The 27,088-nt window shown below is 39.6% G+C and overlaps 1 protein-coding gene across 1 annotated transcript in view; it reads right to left on the reverse strand.

Moving 5' to 3' along the window:
* LOC124788428 (mucin-5AC-like) overlaps positions 1 to 27,088 on the reverse strand; it is a 78,327-nt gene that overhangs the window by 42,644 nt on the left and 8,595 nt on the right. Inside the window, exons 3-4 of the mRNA XM_047255698.1 lie at positions 15,614 to 16,218; positions 1,170 to 1,388 (exon numbers count right to left, since the gene is read on the reverse strand). Of these exons, the coding sequence (XP_047111654.1) occupies positions 1,239 to 1,388; positions 15,614 to 16,218 (755 nt within the window). The 3' untranslated portion in view covers positions 1,170 to 1,238. The remainder of the gene's footprint in view (positions 1 to 1,169; positions 1,389 to 15,613; positions 16,219 to 27,088) is intronic.

A 27,088-nucleotide genomic window follows, 5' to 3' on the forward strand; every position in this document is an offset into this window, starting at 1 on the left:
ATTCAAAAGTGACAGACCTTGCTTTTCACATCAAATGTTGGTTTTGCATTTACATGTATAGCAAATTCACCCTGCTGATTACTTCCATCTGAAGTAGCCATAGGACAGCCAACAGAAGAATAATACAAATAACTGCAATCGATGTACTGTTTCATGGGATACGCCTACAGGCCAAATAATTATGATCAGTTGCTGATTTACCACATTTAGAGGAAAATATCAGAAAGCATGTAAATGTCACAAATACAAACATAGATGGATCCCGGTCATCCGACCTTCCATTTAACAAGAAATGGTCAGCAGAGAAAAAGGAAGCAGTAAAAAATGGTAAAATTAATTTATTTTATCACTTTCCATGTCACTTGTCTTTCCTGCCTATCTGACCAGGCAATGGCCAGTCCAGGTTGGATAAACAGGGCTCTACTGTGTAGTGTAGTTTAGTTAGTGGTTAGGTTAGTGTTGTTTTAACGTCCCGTCGACAACGACGTCATTAGAGACGGAGCGCAAGCTCGGGTTAGGGAAGGATGGGGAAGGCAATCGGCCATGCCCTTTCAAAGGAACCATCCCTGTAGTTTAGTATAATAGAATATAAATACCAGGAGTCACCACAGTATTCACAATGAAACTTATTTGTCGCAGTCTCAAAGGCAGGGTGTTCTCTGAGAAGCAGCAGCTACCATGTGCACAGCACACTTAATACCGAAAACCACACACTCAATACTGAAAGCCAAAGACGGTCTGCCTAGCGCACATTGTTGCACCATCACATTGAACTTTGGCTAGAGATTTCCTGCCATTGTGTGAAATGACCAGCCAAAGTAGCATATACGCTGTTACGTTGCGAGTAATCTGATCTTGGCCACATCTCCCGGCCAAAGCGCAAAACGGTTGGACAATTCGGGAACTGGCCACACTCGGGACTTAGGACCTCTGTGTGTGTGTGTGTGTGTGTGTGTGTGTGTGTGTGTGTGTGTGTGTGTGTGTTTGTAAATGAGCAGAAGCTAAATGTGTTTTACTTCCTAATTCCTCCACATGATAATTCCATTTACAGAATGCAAACAAAAAAAATTTGTTCTATTGTATATTCAAAGAAACAAATCTGAATAAAGTCAAAGCACTTACACTTAAAAGTCTTCAGTCCTTGCGAAAACTTCCCGTAAGCCACTTACCTGCTCACAAGCAGCAATTCAGATCACACAGCTTATTCCTCAGACCCGCAGTCTTTAGGGAACATGAGATTAAGGCCATTGCATTCGACATATTTGAGCAGGTGACATCACAACATTGCCAAATGTTGATGGCGGATGTGGAAATTCTCGTTGCTGAGTGTCAGGCACCATAGTCGTAGACTTTGGGTATCCTGCTGCTGACTGCTGCTGTTGCTGCTGCTGTAATCCATAAAATTCATGAAGCAACAGCATGAATCTCAATGAAATCTGCAAAGATGGTATGGTCATTTACTTAGTGGAAACAAAATAAAATAGTACTGGACAGAATGTAAAATAACTGCAAGCAAAGTAAATCAGTCCTTTTAATAAAAAATTATATTTCTAATTGTTTATAGCGTCAAAAATTAAAAATTGTATATTAAGACTGCAAATCCAAATTATAAATGTCCACTCACATTGTTAATTTGTTTTCAGTTGATGAGGCCATCATGCAACAACAACTGACTGCTGCTGTCCAAGATGGCAGTATGAAGCATATAAAGTAGAAAATAAAGATATTACGCTCAAAAGCTAGTGGAGAAACTTGCAAATTAAAACTTCTCTTCGGCAACCAGCAGTAATCTCTATGCAAACTGTATGTCGAACTGCAGATGCTTGAGTGTGTTTGCCAAAAATTCTTGTACTTCATTTCTTGCTTAATCACAATGTGGTAGCCACAAATATCACTAGCACTCACAACAAAATATGCAGATGCACTTGCAGCGATGAGAGGTCCCTCGCCCAGTTTGTTAAAGGCCTCACAAAGGAATTCGCAGACAGTCAACACCGCCCCCCCCCCCCCCCAACCTAATACACAAACAGATCTCCCATGACATATCCTCACACACACCTGATCCTCACATTCATCCCAAGAAGTGCCCCCTAATCACCCAACACACACAGGACTGTGACGACTGAACCACGTCCTTCATCAGGGCTTTGATTATCTATCATCATGACCTGAGATGAGGGACATCCTATCCAGATACTTCCATCCCCTCCCAAAGTGTGTTCCGTCACCCAGCCAAACTCCACAACATTCTAGTCCATCCCTATGCCACTCCCACCTCCAATCCCCTGCCACAGGGATCATAACCTTGCGGAAGACCCAGATGTAAGACCTGTCCTATCCATCCACCCAGCACCTCCTACTTCAGTACTGTCTCAGGCTCATCCCACCCCATCAGAGGCCAGGCCACCTGTGAAATTAACTATGTTACATACCAGCTCTGCTGCAACCATTGCACAGCATTTTACATTGGTACGACAACCAACCAGCTGTCAACCAGAATGAATGGTCACCACCAAACTGTCGCCAAAAACAAGATGGCCCAGGCAGTGGCACAACATGCAGCAGAGCACAACATGCGAGATTTCAATGGCTGCTTCACAACCCATGCCATCTGGATCCTTCCAACCACCATTAGCTTTTCGGAGCTGCGCTACTGGGAGTTATCCTTACAGCACATCCTTCACTCCTGTAACCTCCCGGGCCTAAACCTAAGGTAACTCGCTGTCCCCTCCACCCCCCTGTGTGTGTGTACCATTCCCTGTCCCAGTACCCCTGCCCAATTTCTATCAGCTAGTTGAGTGCTGTTGTCTCATGCACTTAGTCTGTGAAATCGCAAGCTGTTGTGTGCCACCTGCCTCCTCTACCTGCATCCCTAGCTAGCTCACAGATGGCTCCCCACTTTCCCATAGCTGCTAGACACTCCCCCCCCCCCCCCCCCCAGCCCCCACCTCCCGCTCCATATCTTCTCCCTCGGCATAGTCCATATCAATCCAGGCAGGCTAGGAAAAAATCTTATCTTCATAGTCTTGGATGTTATTGAATTTAGCATATGTTAAAATGCGGGACTTAGTAAGGAACACATATTTTTTTGTTTTCTCTAAAAACATTTCTGCTCCAAGATACAGCCCTACAAAGATGACACTGCACATACCATTTTAAAGATGCGACTTTGGGAAAAATTTTTAAAATGCTATATCTCTGGAACAGTTTTAATTATTTTGTTGGCTTTTTTAAATTGAAAGATAATTGCTTTTTGATTACAAAGAAATCCTCGATGTGGACTTATCTGTCGAAGTTCTTTGAGTTTAATCTTCTGAACTTTTTTTATACTTTATGGATTTTTTTTTTTCCAAAAATGCCAGTCCACAAAATTTTGATTTTTTTTTTTTTGTTGATTAGTACCATATAGCTCTACATTCCCTGAAAAGGAGAGCTTCCACTTGTAGGCTCAACAGGTTTTATAAATAATTGAAATTTCTGCCATACATAAAACCTGTTTTATTACATTATCACATAACAGGCGATTAAAAATAAAAAATAAAATTTAAAAAAAATCATAAAAATCAAAACCTAGCCTTATTTAACATAATTTTAGTTTTAAATGGTTCCAATTTAAACAACTTCTGTGCACTCGGTTTTGTACTGAAATTAGTCAGTCAATGAACTAAAAATGTGTCCCACTGCTTCAGTATCTTCCTTTGATACAGAGTGATGCCTTCTTGTTGAACCAATAGACACTGGAGCACTTACAATCTTCAAAACATTGTGAACACGAAGTAAGCACTGACGGCATTGTTGCTGACCTTCAGCTGGAAATCTATATCCAGCAGGTGGTCCATGTGGTAGCATAAAGTTCACTACAATTTCATTTAACTCATAAATGGTGCCTATAATCTCTGCAATCCACCAGTCACAGTCATACACATATGCCACAAACATCCCGCTTCTCAGGATCTGAATCTGAATATTATCCTGCTGTTTCTGAGGTGTTGGCCGAACAAACAGAATGTCTTCTTTCTTGCTCTTTAAAGTTTGTGCAATGTAAGTTCACACACCACTTTGAGTCCAAAAATGTGTCTTCTGAATTCCTTTCACAGGAGTAGTTTGTTTAGACCATTCTTCTTTTTTCTGCTCATGGAATTCTTCGATTAACTCTGTGGACAAAAGAATGAGGGCTGTGGATGTGTAAGATTTCACGACTCTCGTAAAATCCTCAGCATTCTGAATTGCAGCTGTATTTGGTCTGGATAGATTATGTTTTGTAGCATGGTGCTTCAGCAAGCCTCCTACACCATCACAAGGCCCCTTCCTGTGACCAGTAGCACTGTATACCCACTCAGTTGGCACAAGCGACTTACTCAATTCAAACAGCTGGTAATTGTGGTGTCACCGCCAGACACCACACTTGCTAGGTGGTAGCCTTTAAATTGGCCACGGTCCATTAGTATACGTCGGACCCGCATGTCGCCACTGTCAGTGATTGCAGACCGCGCGCCGCCACACGGCAGGTCTAGAGAGACGTCCTAGCACTCGGCCCAGTTCTACAGCAGACTTTGCCAGAGATGGATCACTGACAAATACGCTCTCATTTGCCGAGACGATAGTTAGCATAGCCTTCAGCCACGTCATTTGCTACGACCTAGCAAGGCGCCATTACCAGTTTATATTGAGATTGTAATTATGTATCATCAAGAGCGATGTTCTCCAATTATGGATTAAAGTTAAGTATTCAAGCAACTACGTACTTTAATTACTTTACCTTGTTCCAGACCTCACGCCAGTCTGCATGAGATTAAACGCGTGCATTTCGGCCTCCTCTAGCAACACGGTGTTGGCTCTTCTGCCAACACATCAGTAATGTTTTTTAAAATGACTAGGTGCATCATCAGAAATAATGATGATCATCTTTGCCACTGTTTGCAGTTGAAGAATTTTGTGCATTGCTAGCAAAGCATGTGCTGAGCCATATCCTGTGTCATCACTTATAACTGCAACACTTGTGGTCTTGTCTTGAAAATATGTCGCTCCTGTAAAAATTGAAACCTGGTCATTACTCCAATGATACCCTTGTACTTCTTGTGGGAGAATTACAGACCAGTTCTCTGCGAAATCACATTGCAGCACTAAACATAGTTATTCAGTCTGTACACACACTTTCACTTCTTGAAAATGTTGTTGCTGCAATTTCTTCAGATGCTGGTGTATTGCTGCTTTCACTGAGCATTTACCAAGTTCATCAATGAAACTGTAAAGGTAACAGTTTTCTTAATTAGTTTATTTTCCTCCCATGTCACACACATAATTTCTGCAGAGTTATCTGCTACGTCTTCAAGGCCAGGTGTCTGTAAAGACAGTCCTCCTTTTCCAGGGCAGTCCCCACATTCTCAAAACAAACAAGTTTCTCGTTTTATGTCACAGACTACTAATGACTTCACATGCACAACCAAAGTGTCAAATGTCATGTGCTCTAGTAAGTTCTTCGAAGTTACCACAAAAAGTTCAAAATTCGCACAGTACACACATAAACAGTCATCTCTAGGTGGTGTGTGGAACTACCCACTTAGGTCGTAGTGCATAAAATTTTGATCTTCCAACATGTGAAGTTGTGTAGTTGCTCTTATAAATTTCAAAGTTTCTTTAATACTGCGAGTCATATAACTCTTCACTTTCACAGCTTTTTGACTTTCAACTGTTACAGTTAGAGTGTCTTTTTTGTTGTCACTCTGGCAAGGACCGTCCCATTTTTCTTCCAGATAAAATGAAGGGCACTATTTGAACTTGAGCTGCTTCTACAGGATGACCGTAATAGGGATCTGGTCTTCCAAAGACTCTTTTTACAGACCTCACATTTCTTGATTTGTCTACCATGTACTTTGATATTGATGGAACATAGTACAAAATTGTTTTCTTTGAAAATTTCTCTGGAATAATAGTTAAAACTTGCACTTTTACACTGTAGGATGCACAATATTTAACAGCTGAATTGATATTTGTGAAAAATTCCTGCCAAGAGGTGCAACAGTGCTTTGGTTCATATTGTTCTGAAGATGGAATTTCTACTTTGAAGAGTATGGTCAGTTTTGCTGTAGTGTATTCATCCCTAGCTTTAGTAATTTCTTTGCGCTTTCTTGATGCATAAAGCTTATGACTCGACTTCACTGACCACCGCTTCTTGACACGACTAACTCGTACCTCTGTATTTGACTGATTCAGGGTATTTAATTCTTCCTCTATTGATGCAAAATCTGTATCATCTGTACCAGGGGAGGCTTCACCTAGTTCACATACTATCATTGTTGTTATTCTGTCAAAACATTTAGAACACAAAAAGTCGTCACTGGGAACAGCTTCACTTTGAAACAGACTTCAAATGATAACACTTATTCCCAGCCTGAACAAAGTCTGTTTTTTTGTTGTCTTATATATCACTCTTTTAGGGACATGCAAATAGCCAGCACACTTCACTCTCCTGTGGCCCCAGTCACAAACATTTCAAACAGTCCTTTTCACAAAACACACTGCAACTGTGTCAACTGGCAAACTCCTCACGAAAACACAGAACTCAATGGATGTCTCAGATTTCTTAGAAGCCTCTTCAGTAAACAAATTAGCACTGAAAAACTACAATACAGAAACCTGCAATGAACAACCACGACAAAGAAACTGAGAAGAAACCACAACAAAGTGTAAGAAATATTTGCAACAATGGTAGGGAAAAGAAATAATTGCAATAAAGAAAGTGATAATTAATAACTGCAACAAAGACAATAGAAATAAACATTGTAACAAAGGATTTAGTAAGAAATAACTTCAGTAAAAATGGAAATGTCGTGTGGCTAGGGCCTCCCATCGGGTAGACCGTTCGCCTGGTGCAGGTCTTTCGATTTGACGCCACTTCGGCGACCTGCGTGTCGATGGTGATGAAATGATGATGATTAGGACAACACAACACCCAGTCCCTGAGCGGAGAAAATTTCCGACCCAGCCGGGAATCGAACCCGGGCCCTTAGGATTAACAGTCTGTCACGCTGACCACTCAGCTACCGGGGCGGACATAACTTCAGTGAAGACATACATTACCCTTGAAAGAAAAAAAAAAGATTTTTTAAAATAAAACCAGTCCAACTTAAAAGTGGAAGCTCTCATTTACAGAGAATATAATAATACATGCTATTAATCAACAGAAAAAAATCTAACTTTTCTGGATCGGCATTTAAAAAAAAAAAAACTGTCAATTATAAAAAAATTTAAAAAGCGACAGTAAAAGAATTATGACAGATATGTCCAAATGGAGGGTACCATTGTAATCATAAAGCAATTCTTTTTCAAATAAAAAAACTCTAACAAAATATCTAGAACTGTTGCAGAGATACATCATTTTAAAATTTTTTCCGAAACTAGCATCTTCAAAATGCTGTTCGCAGTGTCATCTTTGAAGGCCTGTATCCTGGGGCAGGAATATTTTTGGAGAAAACAAAAAAATACGTTTTTCTTACTTATTCCTGAATTTTAACATATGCTAAATTCAGTAACATCCGAGACTATGAAGATAACACCCCCCGCCTGAAGTGATACGGATTATGCCCCTCTCTTTATCCCTCAACCTACCACACCCTGCACCCCCACCCCAGTACACTCACCGTGGGCCAGGAAAGAGGTGGCAGTCAACTGAGCACAATGTAGGGAGAGAGGCATGTGCATGTGTGTGTGTCTGTGTGTGTGTGAGAGAGAGAGTGTGTGTGTGTTGTGTGTGTGTGTGTGTGTGTGTGTGTGTGTGTGTGCATGCATGTTTCTCCTACAGCTTGAGAAAGGAATTTCACTCCAAAAGTAGCAAATCAAAGCTCTATCTTTTGTTTGTATACCTGTCGATGACACAGCATTTCTGCCTTTCAGTAGGTCAACTCCTTTATTCGTAAATAATTCCAACTCCTTTATTCCTAAATAATTCATTATTCTCAAACAGAATTTTCCATACATTACCATCAAATTGGGTAGTTTCTGATGCTCAGTGGAGTGCTTCTACATTTGGACAACTTCATACAAACCCACACTTTTGGACAACAACAAAGTGGACTTTTCCACTGGATCAATGATACGCCTTACGTGACAGTGCAGCAAGAATAGGCGCATGTAGTTCTCCCATTTCCTGTAGGCTCATTCAAACTGGCAAAAAGTAGTGGGCCCAGGAAAGAAAACTGCACAACAGGCACCTGTCCCATCACTGGCAGGGAATGGGCGCAAAGCAAATCCACATTCTAACTCATCAGCCCCTGTATCCATTCCTGATGTTCCTTTCGTAGCCACAACTGTTACAGCCACCATCAGAAATGCTGGGCCCATGGTGGTTCATTGGGAAACAAAAAACAAACATCCCGTCCTTGTCATCACTTTAGTATCTGCACGAAACAAAACTTGGCTGTGTGAGTCAATCTACACGAAAACAGAAGTCCAAGACCATGTGGAGATATGCACAGGGATGAACTAAGCACAGACTGGCATGGATGGCTAATGACTGAATACTCTGCAACAACTCTCAGCACAAGGCATCTGGCGAGGTCCACATTGGTTGAACTCAGCATAAGCACTGGCCCATTCGGCCGCCATTGGGGACAAAATGGTTCAAATGGCTCTGAGCACTATGGGACTTAATATCTGTGGTCATCAGTCCCCTAGAACTTAGAACTACTTAAACCTAACTAACCTAAGGACATCACACACAACCATGCCCGAGGCAGGATTCAAACCTGCGACCGTAGCGGTCACGTGGTTCCAGACTGAAGCGCATAGAACTGTACGGCCATACCGGCCGGCCATTGGGGACACATTTCTGTAAATGGGTGTGCCCATACTACAAGTCACGTACACCCTGCATGACTGGTTTCTGCACTATTTCGCTGCGCTACTCACATCAGCTCCTCTGCCTTCATCGTGATGTTTACTGGTGGAGATACTTAAAAAAACAACAGGCACACACAGATCATCATATACATGAGAGAAAATGGAGATGCATGTGGCACACATTCAAAAAGCCTGCAGAGCTATTGTGAAGAATGCATTGGAATGTAAATGCTATGGAATAAGGAGGAGACGGCCCTATTATGTGCAAAATGTGACATAACTTGACAATGAATAAAGCTGTAGTCAAAAGAAAGGTACCATTGTTTCTCTCTTGTAATTCTCTATATGATCTGTCACATGACCAATTCCATTTGAAAATTATGAGTTGTATCCAAGATGGTGGCTTACAGAATGGCTATCATGTTGGTACCAGACTTACAGGATATCCCTTTTCCCAGCTCATACTACTTGACTATTTATCTGTCTATTTTCATTTTAGATGGTCCATCTCGTACCTTTTTTTAGTTGATGATATCTTTGCAACTGATGAAAAATAGACAACTTTGTAATTTTTCCTACATTCAATAGTGTATGTGTTCGCAGTTAGTAAAATACTGTCAAGGGGCAAGATTCAACTCTTACAGTAAAGTTGGCTAATCACTCTAGTGTACAGTCGTGACTATGAACGGGAGCAAACATCATATTATGGTACTACTGGGAAACCACCTCAACACCTACAACGGACCTGGAAGCTCAAAACAAATACCAAGTGAGAAAAGGACCAATCATGAAGCTATCTCAGGTACAGTAAAAATGAGTGTTCTGTATGGATAACAAAAAAGAAAGACAAACCACAGTTTGTGATTAAAATTATAACAATGTATGTCATGTACTTTCCAACACAGTTCGAGCCTTTCGTGTCATGCCAGTTCAGCCCTCTGGGTATAAATTTAGCATATTATTTAACTTTTGCTTATGTAGCTTATTCTGCAATACATAAGTTCTGTGGATTTCTAACATACTCACGAATAAATTGTGAATTGACACCATGCAGTTGCGCAGAAAATTGATCCAATTATTTCTAGAAAGACATCGTAAACTTCATCTTTATAGTTAAAAATGACATCATGTCTTTACCACGGTAAAGCAAATGTGGCACAGTGCCTCTTTCTGAACATCGACTGTCTTAGGTTACAAAACTAGAATCAGTCACCACATGTATCCGAGCTACAATACCATTAGATCTAGTTTGAGTTTTCTTAGTGCAAATATTATTTCAAAGTATATACAGGATGTTCCACAGAGAATATATGTGTTTCAAGCACATACATTTATTAAACTGTAAGACATACAACTAAGCAATTTGGGGCACACATCTATGAATCTGTCAAATTTAGATTACAGATGTTCAATATACTCCACCAGTGACACACATAATATCACATCAATACTTGAACTCCTCCCATACTTGTGTAAGCATGTCCGTCATCACTGATGTTATGGCAGTACAAATCTTGTTCTTCAACTCTTTTAGATTCTGTTGTATTCTTGGTGCATAACAATCGTCCTTAATGAAACCCCACAGCTAGATGTCACAAAGTGTCCAATCTGGTGCTCGCAAAGGCCAGCTGATACATGCTACTAAGTCACTGGCTGTTTGATGACTAATCCAAGGCTCAGCAGGGTTTCATTAAGATATTCATGCACTTGGCGACCCCAGTGATGGGATGCCTTGCCTTGTTGAAAAAATCAATTGTCCTCATTTATCCTCAGAAAGAACCAATTTTGTAACATAGTAGACTGCTGGACTTTAACCATGTTTCCATCAAAGAAAGAAGGCCACAAACAAGAGATTGGGATTTCATACAAAACATTCTGACTTTGGGTGAATTTCGTACATGTGGATTTTGTGGGCCCCAAATTTGAACATTGTATTTGTTTACTTTCCCACTACGGTGAAAAGTAGCTTCAATTACTGAACACAATGCACAAAGCAAAACTGTTGTTATTGTCAATAGCACTCTGAAGCTCATCAGAAAGTGTCTCATGTTTGCATTGCCATCATGATTTAGTGCCTGTAACAGCTGTAACTTCTACAGCTTCATAACCAACTGACATCTCAAAACACCCAACTTGATGTGGTAGGCTGTTGTAACTCCCAATCACGTTGATTTTAACTGAAACAGTTAACAGAAACAACAAGGTTGCTGTAACCAGTGACTGTTTATTTATCTCCATGATGCGTTTCAAAGGTTTAAATGTCCATCATCAGGTGGATTTACACTTGTTAGTATCAAATTGTAAGTAGTAATAAATTGAAAGTAGTAATAAATTGTAAGACATTTCCAGGGGCAGATGTTGATTCTGACCACAATCTATTGGTTATGAACTGCAGATTGAAACTGAAGAAACTGCAAAAAGGTGGGAATTTAAGGAGATGGGACCTGGATAAACTGAAAGAACCAGAGGTTGTAGAGAGTTTCAGGGAGAGCATAAGTGAACAATTGACAGGAATGGGGGAAAGAAATACAGTAGAAGACGAATGGGTAGCTCTGAGGGATGAAGTAGTGAAGGCAGCAGACGATCAAGTAGGTAAAAAGACGAGGGATAATAGAAATCCTTGGGTAACAGAAGAAATATTGAATTTAATTGATGAAAGGAGAAAATATTAAAATGCAGTAAATGAAGCAGGCAAAAAGGAATACAAACGTCTCAAAAATGAGATCAACAGGAAGTGCAAAATAGCTAAGCAGGGATGGCTAGAGGACAAATGTAAGGATGTAGAGGTTTGTCTCACTAGGGGTAAGATAGATACTGCCTACAGGAAAATTAAAGAGACCTTTGGAGAGAAGAGAACCACTTGTATGAATATCAAGAGCTCAGATGGCAACCCAGTTCTAAGCAAAGAAGGGAAGGCAGAAAGGTGGAAGGAGTATATAGAGGGTTTATACAAGGGCAATGTACTTGAGGACAATATTATGGAAATGGAAGAGGATATAGATGAAGACGAAATGGGAGATATGATACTGTGTGAAGAGTTTGACAGAGCACTGAAAGACCTAAGTCGAAACAAGGCCCCGGGAGTAGACAACATTCCATTGGAACTACTGACGGCCTTGGGAGAGCCAGTCCTGACAAAACTCTACAATCTGGTGATCAAGATGTATGAGACAGGCGAAATACCCTCAGACTTCAAAAAGAATATAATAATTCCAATCCCAAAGAAAGCAGGTGTTGACAGATGTGAAAATTACCGAACTATCAGTTTAATAAGTCACAGCTGCAAAATACTAACGCGAATTCTTTACAGACGAATGGAAAAACTGGTAGAAGCGGACCTCGGGGAAGATCAGTTTGGATTCCGAAGAAATGTTGGAACACGTGAGGCAATACTAACTTTACGACTTATTTTAGAAGAAAGATTAAGAAAAGGCAAACCTACGTTTCTAGCATTTGTAGACTTAGAGAAAGCTTTTGACAATGTTAACTGGAATACTCTCTTTCAAATTCTGAAGGTGGCAGGGGTAAAATACAGGGAGCGAAAGGCTATTTACAATTTGTACAGGAACCAGATGGCAGTTATAAGAGTCGAGGGGCATGAAAGGGAAGCAGTGGTTGGGAAAGGAGTGAGACAGGGTTGTACCCTCTCCCCGATGTTATTCAATCTGTATATTGAGCAAGCAGTAAAGAAGACAAAAGAAAAATTCGGAGTAGGTATTAAAATTCATGGAGAAGAAGTAAAAACTTTGAGGTTCGCCGATGACATTGTAATTCTGTCAGAGACAGCAAAGGACTTGGAAGAGCAGTTGAACGGAATGGACAGTGTCTTGAAAGGAGGATATAAGATGAACATCAACAAAAGCAAAATGAGGATAATGGAATGTAGTCAAATTAAATCGGGTGATGCTGAGGGAATTAGATTAGGAAATGAGACACTTAAAGTAGTAAAGGAGTTTTGCTATTTAGAGAGTAAAATAACTGATGATGGTCGAAGTAGAGAGGATATAAAATGTAGACTGACAATGGCAAGGAAATCGTTTCTGAAGAAGAGAAATTTGTTAACATCGAGTATAGATTTAAGTGTCAGGAAGACGTTTCTGAAAGTATTTGTATGGAGTGTAGCCATGTATGGAAGTGAAACATGGACGATAAATAGTTCGGACAGGAGGAGAATAGAAGCTTTCGAAATGTGGTGCTACAGAAGAATGCTGAAGATTAGATGGGTAGATCACATAACTAACGAGGAGGTATTGAATAGAATTGGGGAGGAGTTTGTGGCACAACTTGACGAGAAGAAGGGACCGGTTGGTAGGACATGTTCTGAGGCATCAAGGGATCACAAATTTAGCATTGGAGGGCAGCGTGGAGGGTAAAAATCATAGAATGAGACCAAGGGATGAATACACTAAGCAGATTCAGAAGGATGTAGGTTGCAGTAGGTACTGGGAGATGAAGAAGCTTGCACAGGATAGAGTAGCATGGAGAGCTGCATCAAACCAGTCTCAGGACTGAAGACCACAACAACAACAACAGTATAAAATTTGTGTGTGTTGTGTTACAATTTTTTGGAGGAACTTGTGGCACTGTCTCCAGTGGTCACAGGTTCCTTTCACTGTCGTAACACATCACGTGTACATTGTCATATTCTGTAAACAAATATGGCTTCTGGAAACTATTGGGTGCAAGGATCGTATAGCAGAAGAGAAAACATTATCAAATAGTACAAAGAATATACATCGTAACAACATTATTACAGAATAAATTTTAAAGGAGTTGGAGGTGTAATACATGTGTCGGAATAAATACTTCAGGTCATATAAAAGTCTGATTTTTACAAGTTAAAATAGCTTAAACTTCAATCAGGTGAAATGTTACAAACTTTGAGTACAATAATAATATTGGCTACAGTGGTAAAATTATACACAAATAACAATTTTTGGTTGGGATTCATGATACATATGAAAGACTGGAGGCAGAGGGAGAGGGAGAGAAAGTGAGAGGGAGAGAGAGGATGGAAAGAGCAATTGTATGAGAGCAAACTTTACAAAGCAAGGGGTCTGAAGATTAAATCTGTTACATGTAATAACTGCCCAAAGGTTGGGGTAATACATTGGTTAAAGCTTTAAAATATGTAGATGGATGTACAATTTGTGCCAGTAGTTGATGTACATAGTTCCAAGCTGACAAGGGGTACAAGCTGTTGGTGTGATGATATATCTGTAAATGAGGCCAATCTCTTGTACACTAGGCAGTTTTCATGGTAATATAACTAAATATTTATGGTAAATATTAAGGGGTGTTTGTGTGTGTGTGTGTGTGTGTGTGTGTGTGTGCCTTGCAATTTTAATGACATACACAGTTGCTGAAAACAGTGATGATACTATTATAAATAATGTCATTTTTGTCTTCTAAGATGGATTCAGGTTGTTTTGTTTGGTGTTTGTATATTTGGAGTGTTTCAAGGATGTCTAGTTTTCTGTCTTGTAGTTGGATGTGTAGGATGCTGATACCTGTGTTGTTAACATAGTGTTTTGTTTCATGCAGGTGGGTAGCTATTGCTGATGTGTGGTATTTTTTCTTTTTTAGTGCTGCCATGTGTCCTTTGAATCTAATCTCAAATGATCTGCCTGTCTGGCCTATGAAGAAGCAGTCACAGTCCAAACATTCAATTTAGTAGACACCTGTGTGATGAAGTGGGTTTCATGTGCTGATGTTGTGGGGCTACTTCCGTCCAATCTTGTTGTCTGTGGTGCCTTTATGTTTGAAGACATTGGCAATCTGATACGAAATGTTACCTAGAAAGGGGATTGTATGGAAGATGTTATTTTATTTTTGTGATTGCTTTGCATTACTGAGTGTTTTAGGGTGTCCACTATGGAGCTTTATAACCATTTGCAATAGCTGTTTGTTTTATTATTTCAATTTCTTGATCAAATTGTCTTCAGAGTGGTAGTTGGATAGTTGATTTTGCAGGACCACATTGGAAAGCGGTATAAACTCATGCAACATTTCCACTAGAAACACGAGGGTAGTCAGGACTTCTTCCTTCCTTTATGCACACGTCCTGTGTCCACAAACTGTTGACACCATCTGAGAATGTTCTATCCAATCAGAGGATCAGTTTGGTATCTCAAGTGAAAAATCTTTGTACTGTATTCACAGAATTACATATTGCAAACTTGAGAACAAACAATTATTTCTGCTGCACAGTAGCCATTTTTGCAATATGTGATAGTAACCAAGCAAAGAGAAGACAAGCAAAAATTTGGTGGCAATGAATATAAACTAGACAATGTATTCATTCCTTCAATAAATGAGCCGTGGTGCACCAATCGATAGTTCTGACAATGTAATACTTTGTAATAAATATATTCTTTTTAAAACATCCTGCATTTAAAATTTTCTACATAAATGTGGCGCAAAGTTGTTTAAATGAATCTTATTTCTCAATCAAATTAAAAGTATACAGAATTGTTTATATCTTCCTTTTAATCTTAGTCACCTTCAATCACCAATAAATGATGGGAAACTTCCTGGTATAAGCACTAGCAAAGCAAAACCTCTTGCATATAAAAAAAATTTCAACCAGGAAAAACTTGAAATCTTGCTGAAATCTTCCCATCAACAAATTCGCCACTCCACCAGTGAAAAAAGAGGTATAACTAAAAAGTAATATAACTAACAGGAAATGAAACAAGAGAAAGTGAGACACACGTACCACGGATTAAGTCAGTGGTTTTAAAAAAAAGAAGAAGAAGAAGAAGAAACAACTTACCTTGTCTATCTCAGGAAATATTGTACTGAGGTTAAAATTTGTCAGAGAGTTGACAGATGTCGGCGGTGAGGAAGGGCGCTGACTGGTCGGCGGCTGATCTTCAGCGAGCAACGGCGAACCCAAGAGGCCGCCCAGGTCCACAAGCTCTGATGATGAAGACGGAATGACTCGTGGCCTGGGCTGGCGCCCACATAATTGCTGTACTGTTTTGTTACTTGATGGCTGAGCCAGTGACTGCTGGGAGTGTGAAACATTCTGATACAAGTTCCCCGGGGCAGACGAGCCAGACACCCAGGGTGGCGGAGGTCGACGAGAGCGGCGCCTTGAGTTCCGAGTCGCCCCAATTTTTCCACTACCACTTCCTTCCACCAACTGGCTGACAGACAGAAAGCAAGGTCTTGGAGGTGTGGCAGCAGATGAGCTAGCACCACCAGATTCTTGTAGACCGGGAAAAGTCGGACCGGATGGACGGCAGTAGCTGTGCTGAGTTGGTGGCAGTGGTGGCCCAGGGAATAGGTTTAAGTCTCGTTGCCTATTGCCTGATGAAGTGTGAGTTGACAGCAATGTTGAGGGTACAGAAGAGGGCAGACAACTGTTATTCTGACCTGCAAGAGTGGAAAAGAAGTTTCATGTTCTCTCAGTAAATACACAGATAACGGAAGGCGTAATGGTAAACACACACACACACACACACACACACACACACACACACACACACCTCTACTGTCCCGGTGTTGCTGCCTGATCCAACACACAATTTCATTTTTATTGAGTCAATATTCTTATTTTTTTATGTCTTGGGGTGTTAAGGTTCCTTTTTTTTATTTGTAGTCTGTCTTCTCAAAAAATGCATAAAAAAACTTAAAACAAGAAAACTAGAGGAAGACTCCTTCGTAGTTTACAATGATACACTTCTCCAAGTTACAAATCCTAGAAGAAAAAATACAATTAAACAGTAAACACGATAAAAGAGTATGTGAGCCTAATGAAATATCTTATATTTTTATCGACTTGAAATACAGGCTCACATCGACTTGAAATACAGGCTCACTGTTTCCCAAATTTGCTGCACAGTCACAAGCACCAAACCACGGTTGAAACCACAGAAATCGTGTACTTCTTGGAAAAACCACACCTCACTGTTACCGTAATAATACTGTGATAGAATTTTCTGTTCGGAAACAACTGGTACAAAGGTGATTCTTGATGTTCCCCTGGAGAAATAAGTATTTCATGAGGTTTTGCACTCACAACCTGATGACATCAACATCTTGTCACAATATTTTGTCTGACATCTGCTCGGCCACTTTAAGGTGAGTCCTACACTGTAGATTGCCAGAGCACATCATGTGGTGCACATGCGTAGGTTTCCGCTGCATGACCGCCTTCTGTCAAGGTTAATGCCCTCTGTCGAATATTGCTCCATCTAAGGTGTGCAAGCACATATGTAATGGTGACACAATATCACTACTGCCCTGGAACCAATGACGTCACTGTTTGATACCCTCCCTCAAATCAACCAAGCAACTGTTGCACTGCATATGTGCGCTTCAGACTTTTAACAACATCTAAGCAATTATCACTATATCATTTAGTTAATAGAAAATAATTTTGTGTTGATGATCAAAATGGTTCGTGAACTTTTAAATACAACAGGTATGTTGGATAGTATTCATTTTCATGTGTTTTTAATGCTCAGATACATTGGATTAGGCCATGGTATGAAGACAGTCTTTACTTTGAGCAAGAAAGGCTTCAATTAAAGAGATATTCTATTTCAATCTCTCAAAACCTCACTATCCACTTCACAAATACACAGTAACAGATACAATTAAACACAGTAGTGGATCTGTTTGGCAGGATCTTCACACTGTGTCACAGAAGCACAACCTCAAGTTTGAACCAGTATGTGGCAGCATTTTGTATCTTTTCATCATTACAAAAATGTTTTTCAGCAAAGAACTTCCTCAGGCTTGGAAAAAATGGAAATTTATGGGAGTAAGATCAGGGTTATGAGTTGGATAGTTTCAGGTCCCAACACAACTTTAGCAGGAATCATGTTGTGTGGTGAGCTATACACATGACCAATGTAACAAATGAATATACTGTGACTAATGGCCATTTATACCAGACAGAAACTTGAAGCCCAATTTCCTGCTATTTGTGAGCAGGCGCATTAACCGTCAGGCTATATCAGCATATCTCTAGGCATGACTACTCAGACCTTACTGTCACTGATGCTTCCATCTACGATTGTCAACCCCTACAACCAGTGGTTCTTCCATGGTCTACATGTGAACAGCACCACTGAAGGAGTGGATTTGTTCGATGGCTGTGACGTACTCGGCCACAAGGAATATATATTGACTCAATTAGATAACTGAATGAAATTGGAAGATGCAATGACATGAAATGATATCAGTGAACACAAACAACAAACGCTGAACCTGTAATACAATAAACAAGTTGTGAATTCAGAAATATCAGAGACAACAATGGTCTGAGCCAGGCCTGGAGGCATGCTCAAACAGCCTATTGATTAAGATGATTGATAGTGAAAAACAAGAATTACAGATTTGAGACCCAGCCTAAAAAAATTTTTCATCAGTCACGACCTACTGATTGCATTTCAGCATTATTATTACTAAGTAGTTTCACTGATATCACTGTGTGTGTGTGTGTGTGTGTGTGTGTGTGTGTGCATCATCCCTTTGGAGGAGGAGGGGGGGGGGGGGGAGTCTATAAAATTTTCTTTCAGGGAAGTCATTTTCATTTGAAAGCTAGCAAAGTTCTCAGTACTGTTACATGACTTTCAACAACTCAGTGCCTCTACTACTCAGTGAGTTTTCACCTTTGATCCTAAAATTATTTACATTCAACCTGGACTTTAAATTACCATATTCCTGCTACAGCTGTGTTATTAAATCAACCTGAAATACAGATAGGTTGCAGACAGGCACAGTGAAAAGACAGTTACACATTAACTTTCGGCCAAAGCCTTTGTCAGAAATGAAAAAAACATAACACATTCATTCACATAAGCAAGCACATCTCACACACAGATGACCACCATCTCTGGCAGCTCGGACCAGAATGCAAATGTCACGTGGAACAGAAGCAGCAGTCTGGAAGGGGTGGGAAAGGGGAAAGGATAGCAGGGTATAGCTGGGGAAGAGAAAAGTAGTGTCTGGTGGGCACATGAAGAGGATGGGAGACAAAAATAGGGAGGAGGTGATAGGACTGAAGGGGTGGAAACTGTTGGGTGGAGGATATGGGGACAGTAGGTTACTGAAGGTTGAGGCCGGGCTAACTTGAGGAGTGGAGAATATGTTGTAAAGATAAATCTGATCTGCATAGTTCAGGAAAGGTGATGGTTGAGGGGAGGATCCACATGGCTCAGGCAGTGAAACTGTCATTGAAAACAAGCATGTTACGTTTAGCTGCATGTTGTGCCACGGAGTGTTCTTGGTCACAATTTGGCGGTGGACAGTCATACTCGTGGACAGATAGCTGGTAGTCACACCAATATAAGAAGCTGTGCAATAACTACAGCAGAGCCGATATATGACATGTATGCTTTCATATGTGGCCTGGCCTCTGATGGGGTAGGGTAAGCCTGCAACAGGACTGGAATAGGAAGTCCTGGGTGGGTTGATTGGGCAGGTCTTCCATCTCGGTCTTCCCCAGGGATATGATCCCTGTGGTAAGAGGTTGGGATTGGGAGTGGCATAGGAACGGATTAGGATGTGTGAAAGTTTGGTGGGCAATGGAACACAACTTTAGGAGGGCACCTGGAGGAGCATTCCAAATACCACCTCCATAAGTTATCCAACTTGCTGACATCCTTTACCACCAGGGCACCACAATACAACCCCTATCTAACACACAGTTCTCCTCCTTGGCAACCCCTCAAAGCACCTAGAAACTGGCACACTGACCTTCTGAACTTGCCACGTCCCCAAAACCCACTACCAACACCCACCAAATCCAGAGCCAAAACATTCCAGTAACACTGTTGTTAACCTTTCTGCCAAAACCCTCAGCCCCACAGAAGTTTCAGTCCTATCCAAAGGCCTCACCTTTAGCCCTACACCCAAATTTAATCAGGTTGGACTTATGATGACCTACTCTCCTTCTCCTGATCCCTGCAATGGAAACACTTCTTTGTCACAAATCCGTCCAACTAAATCCAACCTAATCCCAATATTGACCCCTGCTTCTATAAGTTCATACCACCATCTAACCACGATCCTTCACCCCTCCCACCTAATCATCCACTGTTCACCTTCCAGGAATTCCTAACACCCAACTTGGCCTCACCATTCTTCCCCCTTGAACACTAACCTTTCAGTAGAAGAAAGGACAGCCATGCACACAATCAAAACAAATCCTGACCTAATCATCCTACCTGCACACAAAGGCTCCACCATTGTTGTTATGAATTGCAGTGACTACCTGGCAGAAGGCCTCTGCCAATATTCTGAATCCTCCACCTACAAACCCTGAGGAGTCATCCCATCCCAGAAGTCCAACATAACCTCCAATCCATGCTTAAAGTCTTAGGGTCTTCCAAGAACCTCTCTCCTGAATCCATTTCCCTCCTCACCCCTATGACACCATGCACCCCCACTTTCTACATGCTCCACAAAATCCACAAATCCAACAATCCTGAACACCCCACAATAGCTGGTTATTGCGCCCCTGAGAGAAAATCAGGGTGTCCAGTAATGGATCATTTTCAAATTCAAGGTTTTTTCCAGGTTTTTCAAAACAAATTTTTTCCATGTAAAAGCCTAAAACATCCTTTTCTTCAAAACTTTACATTCATAATTATTAGAATATGCATAATTAATTATGAGTTATTTCTTAAGTAGTATAAATCAAAGATTCAAATTAAAATATTTTTAAAATATTTAGAAGCTGTATTTTGATTTACAAGAAATGATAAAAACAAAACAAAAAATTACAAATTCTTTTTTTACAAATATATATTCATTGTAACTTGCTGTTTAAAGGGAAGAAACAACAGAAATTGTTGTGATAAAAATGAATAAATCATTTCTCCAAATTTTCTATCTCTAACAAAATCTTTGAGGTGTCATGCAACATATGAGCTCTTTATGTTTCTAATTCTTTGATTTCAGCTCAATTTCATTTGTTCAATAATCGTCCCTCCTTTTCTTTTTCCTTCCTTCACCTTACATTTCATATTGTCTTTGCACAAAGAATGTGCATTCCAGAAACAGAGTATAAGACTTTTGTTGATGTTGAAATTGTCAACTCCATTTTTGTCCTAAACTGCATCACATATGTAACTTTGACCAATAAGGCTTTTTTCTGTCTGATTTTCAACTATAATTTCGGAGTTTACAGAAAAACCTCACTCAACAGACGCATTTCCATGTGAGATTATTAAAATAATTTGCACAAATTCTCGGAAATTTGGGAAATGCTTTGAATATAATTTGATTATATTAATCCAGAATTTATCAAGATGATCTTCACTTCTCTTGCAACATTTCACTTCTTCTTCAATTCTTTTTTCTCTGTAGATCTTCACAAATTCAAGTTTGACACAGTCTGCCTTTGAATCAGACATTCTTCTGTTTGACATAAAAATTTCAAGACATACTGTCAATCTTCTATGAACTACTTCCTGGTTTAATCGTTAAAGATGAGTTTTTGCTTTTTGACATCTATTTTCACAACTCGCTGCATATGTTCATAAGATCATGTGTTACATACTACAGAAATGGAGCCATTGGGACATCACTCTGAAAGTGGAGTAAAAATAGTTCCAACAAGTGTGCTGTTGAACTGCTAAACGTCAGTTTTGAAATTAGCAATTTGTCATTGACAATTTCAGAAGCAACTCTGAAACTTGATGACTGAGGAATAGTTTTTGATCTCTTTATCTCAGTAACATAAATTTGAATATGTTCAAGAATTTCCACAGCTTTTTCAGCTGCATTGGTGTTTTCGAGCTATCTTATTACACAAAATGACAAAGGAAAAGATGAAGATCTGATATCTCAGTGTATTATGACCTCCGTGCAGGTAAATTATGAAATAAATAGTAAAGTACTCTCAAAAATGACACAATTTCCCAATTAATTTTGGACACACCTGTTTTTAAAGCACTATGTAATACACATAAATTGTTTGTTTGTCTCAGTTGTAGACAATCGAAGGATTCTTTTAGTTACTTGTTAAAGTCATTCAAATCCATGTTTGGTCCATTCACTGATTGCTGCAATTTTGTTTTTAGGTTTCCCAAACCCAACGATCTTCTTACGTCTTCAAGCTAATTATTTGCTCCTGTACGTTTCAGAAAAACAAATTCAAAGTAATGTATTGTTATTGATGATTTAACACGGTCCCAAAATCATACATGTAAATCCATCTAAGTATTTCGAGAAACAGTATTCATACTTTCATCAAATACAAGTACAATAATTTGACGTTTGTCAATTAGGTCAGCAAGTTTATGTCTCACATATTATGTCAGTCCATATACAATGCTGTAACAAAGTTTTGAATTTTGTAATTTCATTTTCTTTGCAATTTGACTGTCCAGAAATAATAAAGGAAATAATGTCACACAGTCCATTGAGCCCCGAACAGACAAAGGACTCCTGATGGTTCGCAAACGCCACAAAATTTCAGGTCGGTAATGTCATCTGATGGTAAATATGACCGCACTGTAGACTGTTTCCCTGGATCATTCTGTGCCTTTGAATATACTGCTTTTTATTTTATACTGGGCCTCCTATTAAAAACAACACAATCTATTTTAGCTAGTAAATAATACACATTTGCAAATTAATAAATGTACTTCATACTATGAATAGTTCATAATATTTCTTGAAATTGGGTTGAAATTTCCACCTCCTTCCTTTGTTTAAAAAATAAAAATAACACGCTCATACACACACAAAACGCTGTGCAAGCAGTTAGTGTCTCTCCGTCGCCATTTTCTTCTGTAGTCTAGCTCTAACTTTTTTCACTGCATATATTAAGAAAGCAACTGAGGTTTTTTTGTATCTACTATTGAGAAAAATCTTGCGTATGTGACAGGGCAAATGTGATTCTACAGTCTCAACCCGTGTGATAATCAAACTTGCTTTTGGGTTGTACAGATAACATCACACTTACTAAACAGCCAACAGTCAAAACAGGTTCCAGTTGCAAGTTGCCTAACAGCTTCCACGGGCAAGAAAAATTTTATTTTCTGTATTTCACATAATTAATTACCAAATTTAGAAATTTAAAATGCTGTTATAATCTACTCATTAAGAGATATAATCTTACGTTAAATGTTTAACAAAATAAATCAAGTATTACAGTGAGAAATTATGCACAAATGTTGACAGGGCAGCTCACAGCGTGCAAATTACCCAGAGTATATTTATCCAGTATTTGAGAATGAGAGCGCTTAGCAACTTACAATGAACTTTATAACTTATTTAATACCATTTCTAAACTTTTTCTCGCTTATAGCTCCATACAATAACGAGAGAAACAGTTCATGGCTTAGTAAATGTTTGCCGTTTTAGCTTCAAGCATGAAGTTTTAATTTGTTACCTCTTTACTACCAGTATATTTCTTTCAGACGTTTGAAGCCATTTTACACATGGGATTTCAATTATTTAAGGAATTGGGGGTGTGGGGTATTACTGGTTCGTCCCTAAACCAAACCATTGAAGACTATTGTCCCTCTCCAGAAGAATGAGTAAAGAACAAAGATAAATTCTCATCTGTTTTATAAAATGGTATTGCTCTTAAACATTCTATTTTTACAGATTTTATATCTGATAACAAATTAATTTGTGATATTTCATACAATCTTACACATACCGGCACTAAAAGTAGATGATTTAAAAAATTGTCAGTTGTGTAAAAGTTATTTGTAAAAATACCTTACAGTGATGTACAATTGACTGTGTCGAAGTTTGTTTTTGAAGGGTTAGAACATTGCATGAATGCATCTAGTGGCAGCGACTTCTGTAAATCTGCCTTGAAACTGTGCGGCTGTAAGCTCTTGGAATGACTTACCGAAGCACAACCGTGCTGGAAATGTTGATCACTTTCTTGCACCAAGTACAAATAGCATTTGTACTGTTTTTGGAATCTGGAACAACCCATGGAAAAAGAAGTTCAAAAGACTTACGATACTGCAGTGCACTTGTGAGTGAGTTCAACATTTTTGAGATCTCAACATCCCCAAGGCGAAAACACTATTTTAAATAGTGTGTCGAAGTTTGTTTTTGAAGGGTTAGAACATTGCATGAATGCATCTAGTGGCAGCGACTTCTGTAAATCTGCCTTGAAACTCTGGTGCTTTAAGCTCTTGGAATGACTTACCGAAGCACAACCGTGCTGGAAATGTTGATCACTTTCTTGCACCAAGTACAAATAGCATTTGTACTGTTTTTGGAAGCAGGAACAACCCATGGAAAAAGAAGTTCAAAAGACTTATGATACTGCAGTGCACTTGTGAGCGAGTTTAACATTTTTGAGATCTCAACATCCCCAAGGCGAAAACACTATTTTAAATAAACTGCTGGTGCAGACTTGTTAAAAGTCATACTACAATATTGTCCTGATAGTTCTCTTTCCAATTATTTTTGGTTATACAATGTTAGAACTGTGGTTACCAGGCATGCGTCCTTTTATTTGACGGTCTACACAGATTTCCTTTATTTATGTCGTTAATGGGTTTTCTTTCTACCTTTATTCAACTACTTAAAAATGAAAGTACTACTAAATACATGAATGCATTTGAAGGAAAGTTTTTTTAACTTGATCTGTGTGGCTGCATGAGTGGAAAAGAAGAATCTACTTCTGGCCTATCCATATCTCCGACACTGTCAACACAGGGTGAAGCAAGGAAAATTATTATAACATCTTGCAGTGTTGCGAACAGAAGATAACACAAACACGAGATTACATGAAAAAAAAGGGTGAATAATTACTTAATACCAACAACTGTATAAACGCCACAAAATGAGACGCAATCACAAATGTCTAACACACACATCATTTGCCTCCTCCTGTTTGTATACTTAGTGTTACAACAACCCTTATTTAATGTCATTACTACTCTAAGTTATTGCCAGTCTGCTCCATGAAATGGCCAAGCAAGCAATCACAAGCTACAGATTTATTGACATAAGATTGCAGATTACCCCATGGTAAAACCAAAGGGTAACTGTAACTTCTACATTCATAATATTATGTCAGTCTGCTGCCATCAGGGAGTCATTCAGCCCCAAAGATCTGTTCGATTCATATCAGTACAAGTCATTATTCTACGTGACTGTGACATCTTGTTTTCAATCACTGCAAACTACAACACTCTAACAGCTGCTACAGTAAGTGTTACAACAGGCTTAATGTAATTTTGGAAATTATACAGGGCGTTTCAAAAAGAAAGAGCAGATTTCAAACATTTATTTCTCAAAAACTACAAATGATAGAAACACAATTCAAACGTTTCTTGTCAGAGAAAGGTTCAAAGTTTTTCAATGGTCCGCGCAGAAGTTCCATGCAAATCCGCAGTGGCGCTGGCGTTTGTTTGTAGGAAAATGGCGACGACACCACAGGAACGATCATTTTGTGTGCTGCAATTTGCAAAGTTAGAGTCCATTGTTGGTGTGCAACGTGCATTCCGCCGTCAATTCAACAAACAGCCGCCTCGTCATAAGCAAATTTATGAGTGGCATCACAGATTCGTAGAAGATGGTTGCATCTGCAAGCGAAAAAGCACGGGTCGTCCACGCACATCGGATGAAAATGTCGAGCGTGTCCGTGCAGCTTACGAAAGGAGCCCTAGAAAATCCACGACACGGGCAAGTCACGAACTAAACATGTCTAAAACAACGGTATGGCGCGTTCTGAGTAACCGTCTGCACATGAAGCCGTACAAACTGCAGTTATTGCAAGCATTGCGTCCTGACGACCACAACAAAAGGTTCGAATTTTCAACTGCAATTCTACAGGACATGGAAGAGGACAATTTTGCCGAACGATTAATTTTTTCAGATGAATCAACGTTTCACATTTCTGGTAAAGAGGTACGACATCGAATTGTTGCGGCCGTGAATTCGGTAACTAAAGACCAGTTGCGTCGTGTGTGGCAAGAAATGAGATACCGGTTTGATATTTGTCGTGTAACAAATGGTGCTCATATTGAGGTACAGTTTTGATATTTGTTGTGTAACATTTGGTACTCATATTGAGTGAAGGACCGTTGGAATTGTGTTTCTATCATTTGTAGTTTTTGAGAAATAAATGTTTGAAATCTGCTCTTTCTTTTTGAAACACCCTGTATATGTATATGAACATCTCTATAAAACATTTTTATAAAACTTATTACTCTCGTGTATTTCTAAGATAGTAGCTGATCTGTACTTTATGCCCAGACTCTGAAGCAACGAATTCTCCTCTATCTCCCCACCTTTCGCACAGTAGTATCAATCAGCTTCCTTAGATCCCTGCCTCATGGGATAGCTCGATGAATATAAAAAGTTACGAGTCATTGTGTACACATTGGATCACCAATGTGTATTATGTGTGTAACACGCAGAGTCCCCTTTGAAAACTCAAATGCTATTTGAAATATCACAGACAGTTTAAAATGATAATATATCTGTATGGGTACGGTAGCGGAAAAACTTTAAAAAATCAAGGTTTTTAAATAAACTTTAAAGTTTTTTCCTGTTTTTTCACAATTTTGAAAATTCCCGTCTTTTCCAAGGGGTTTCAAGATTTCAAGGATTGGTGGACACCCTGAACTTTGGCCCTCACTGACCAACACCTCCAACCAAATGCCAGTAATCTAGCCTCCTATGTCAAAGATATCAAGAACTTCCTTCATCAGTTCTCCACTATCCCCACCACGTTACCTCCTGGGTTCCTACTCATCACTGTTGATGCCACCTCCCTAGATACCACCATCCCTCATGTCCATGGTCTTCCTGCTACTGAACACTAGCTTCCCAATGTCCTTCAAACTCCAATCCCATTATCTAATTCCCACACACCTTATTAACTTTTTTCCTCCTTTGAAGGGAAGGTATACAAACAAACCTGCGGCCCAACCATGGGCACCCGCATTGCACCCTCCTATGCCAAACTGTTTGTGGGCATCTGGAGGAGACCTTCCTAGCCTCCCAAAATGCCAATCATGGTGTGATTCAGGTTCATTGATGATGTCTTCATGATCTGGACACAGGGACAAGGCACACCACTTTCATTCATTCACAACTTCAGTGTCTTCTCAGCCATCCGCTTCACCTGGTCTTCCTCAACCAAGTGTGCTATCATTCTGCATGTTGACCCCTGCCTCTCTGATGACTCCATCCACACCTCTATCCACATTAAACCTACCAACTACCAATAGTACCTGCATTTCAACAGCTGTCATCTCTTCCACGCCAAAAAAATCTCTCCCATACAACCTGGCCACCTGGG

This window comes from Schistocerca piceifrons, chromosome 3 (genome assembly GCF_021461385.2).
Source record: "Schistocerca piceifrons isolate TAMUIC-IGC-003096 chromosome 3, iqSchPice1.1, whole genome shotgun sequence".
NCBI classification, from domain to species: domain Eukaryota; kingdom Metazoa; phylum Arthropoda; class Insecta; order Orthoptera; family Acrididae; genus Schistocerca; species Schistocerca piceifrons.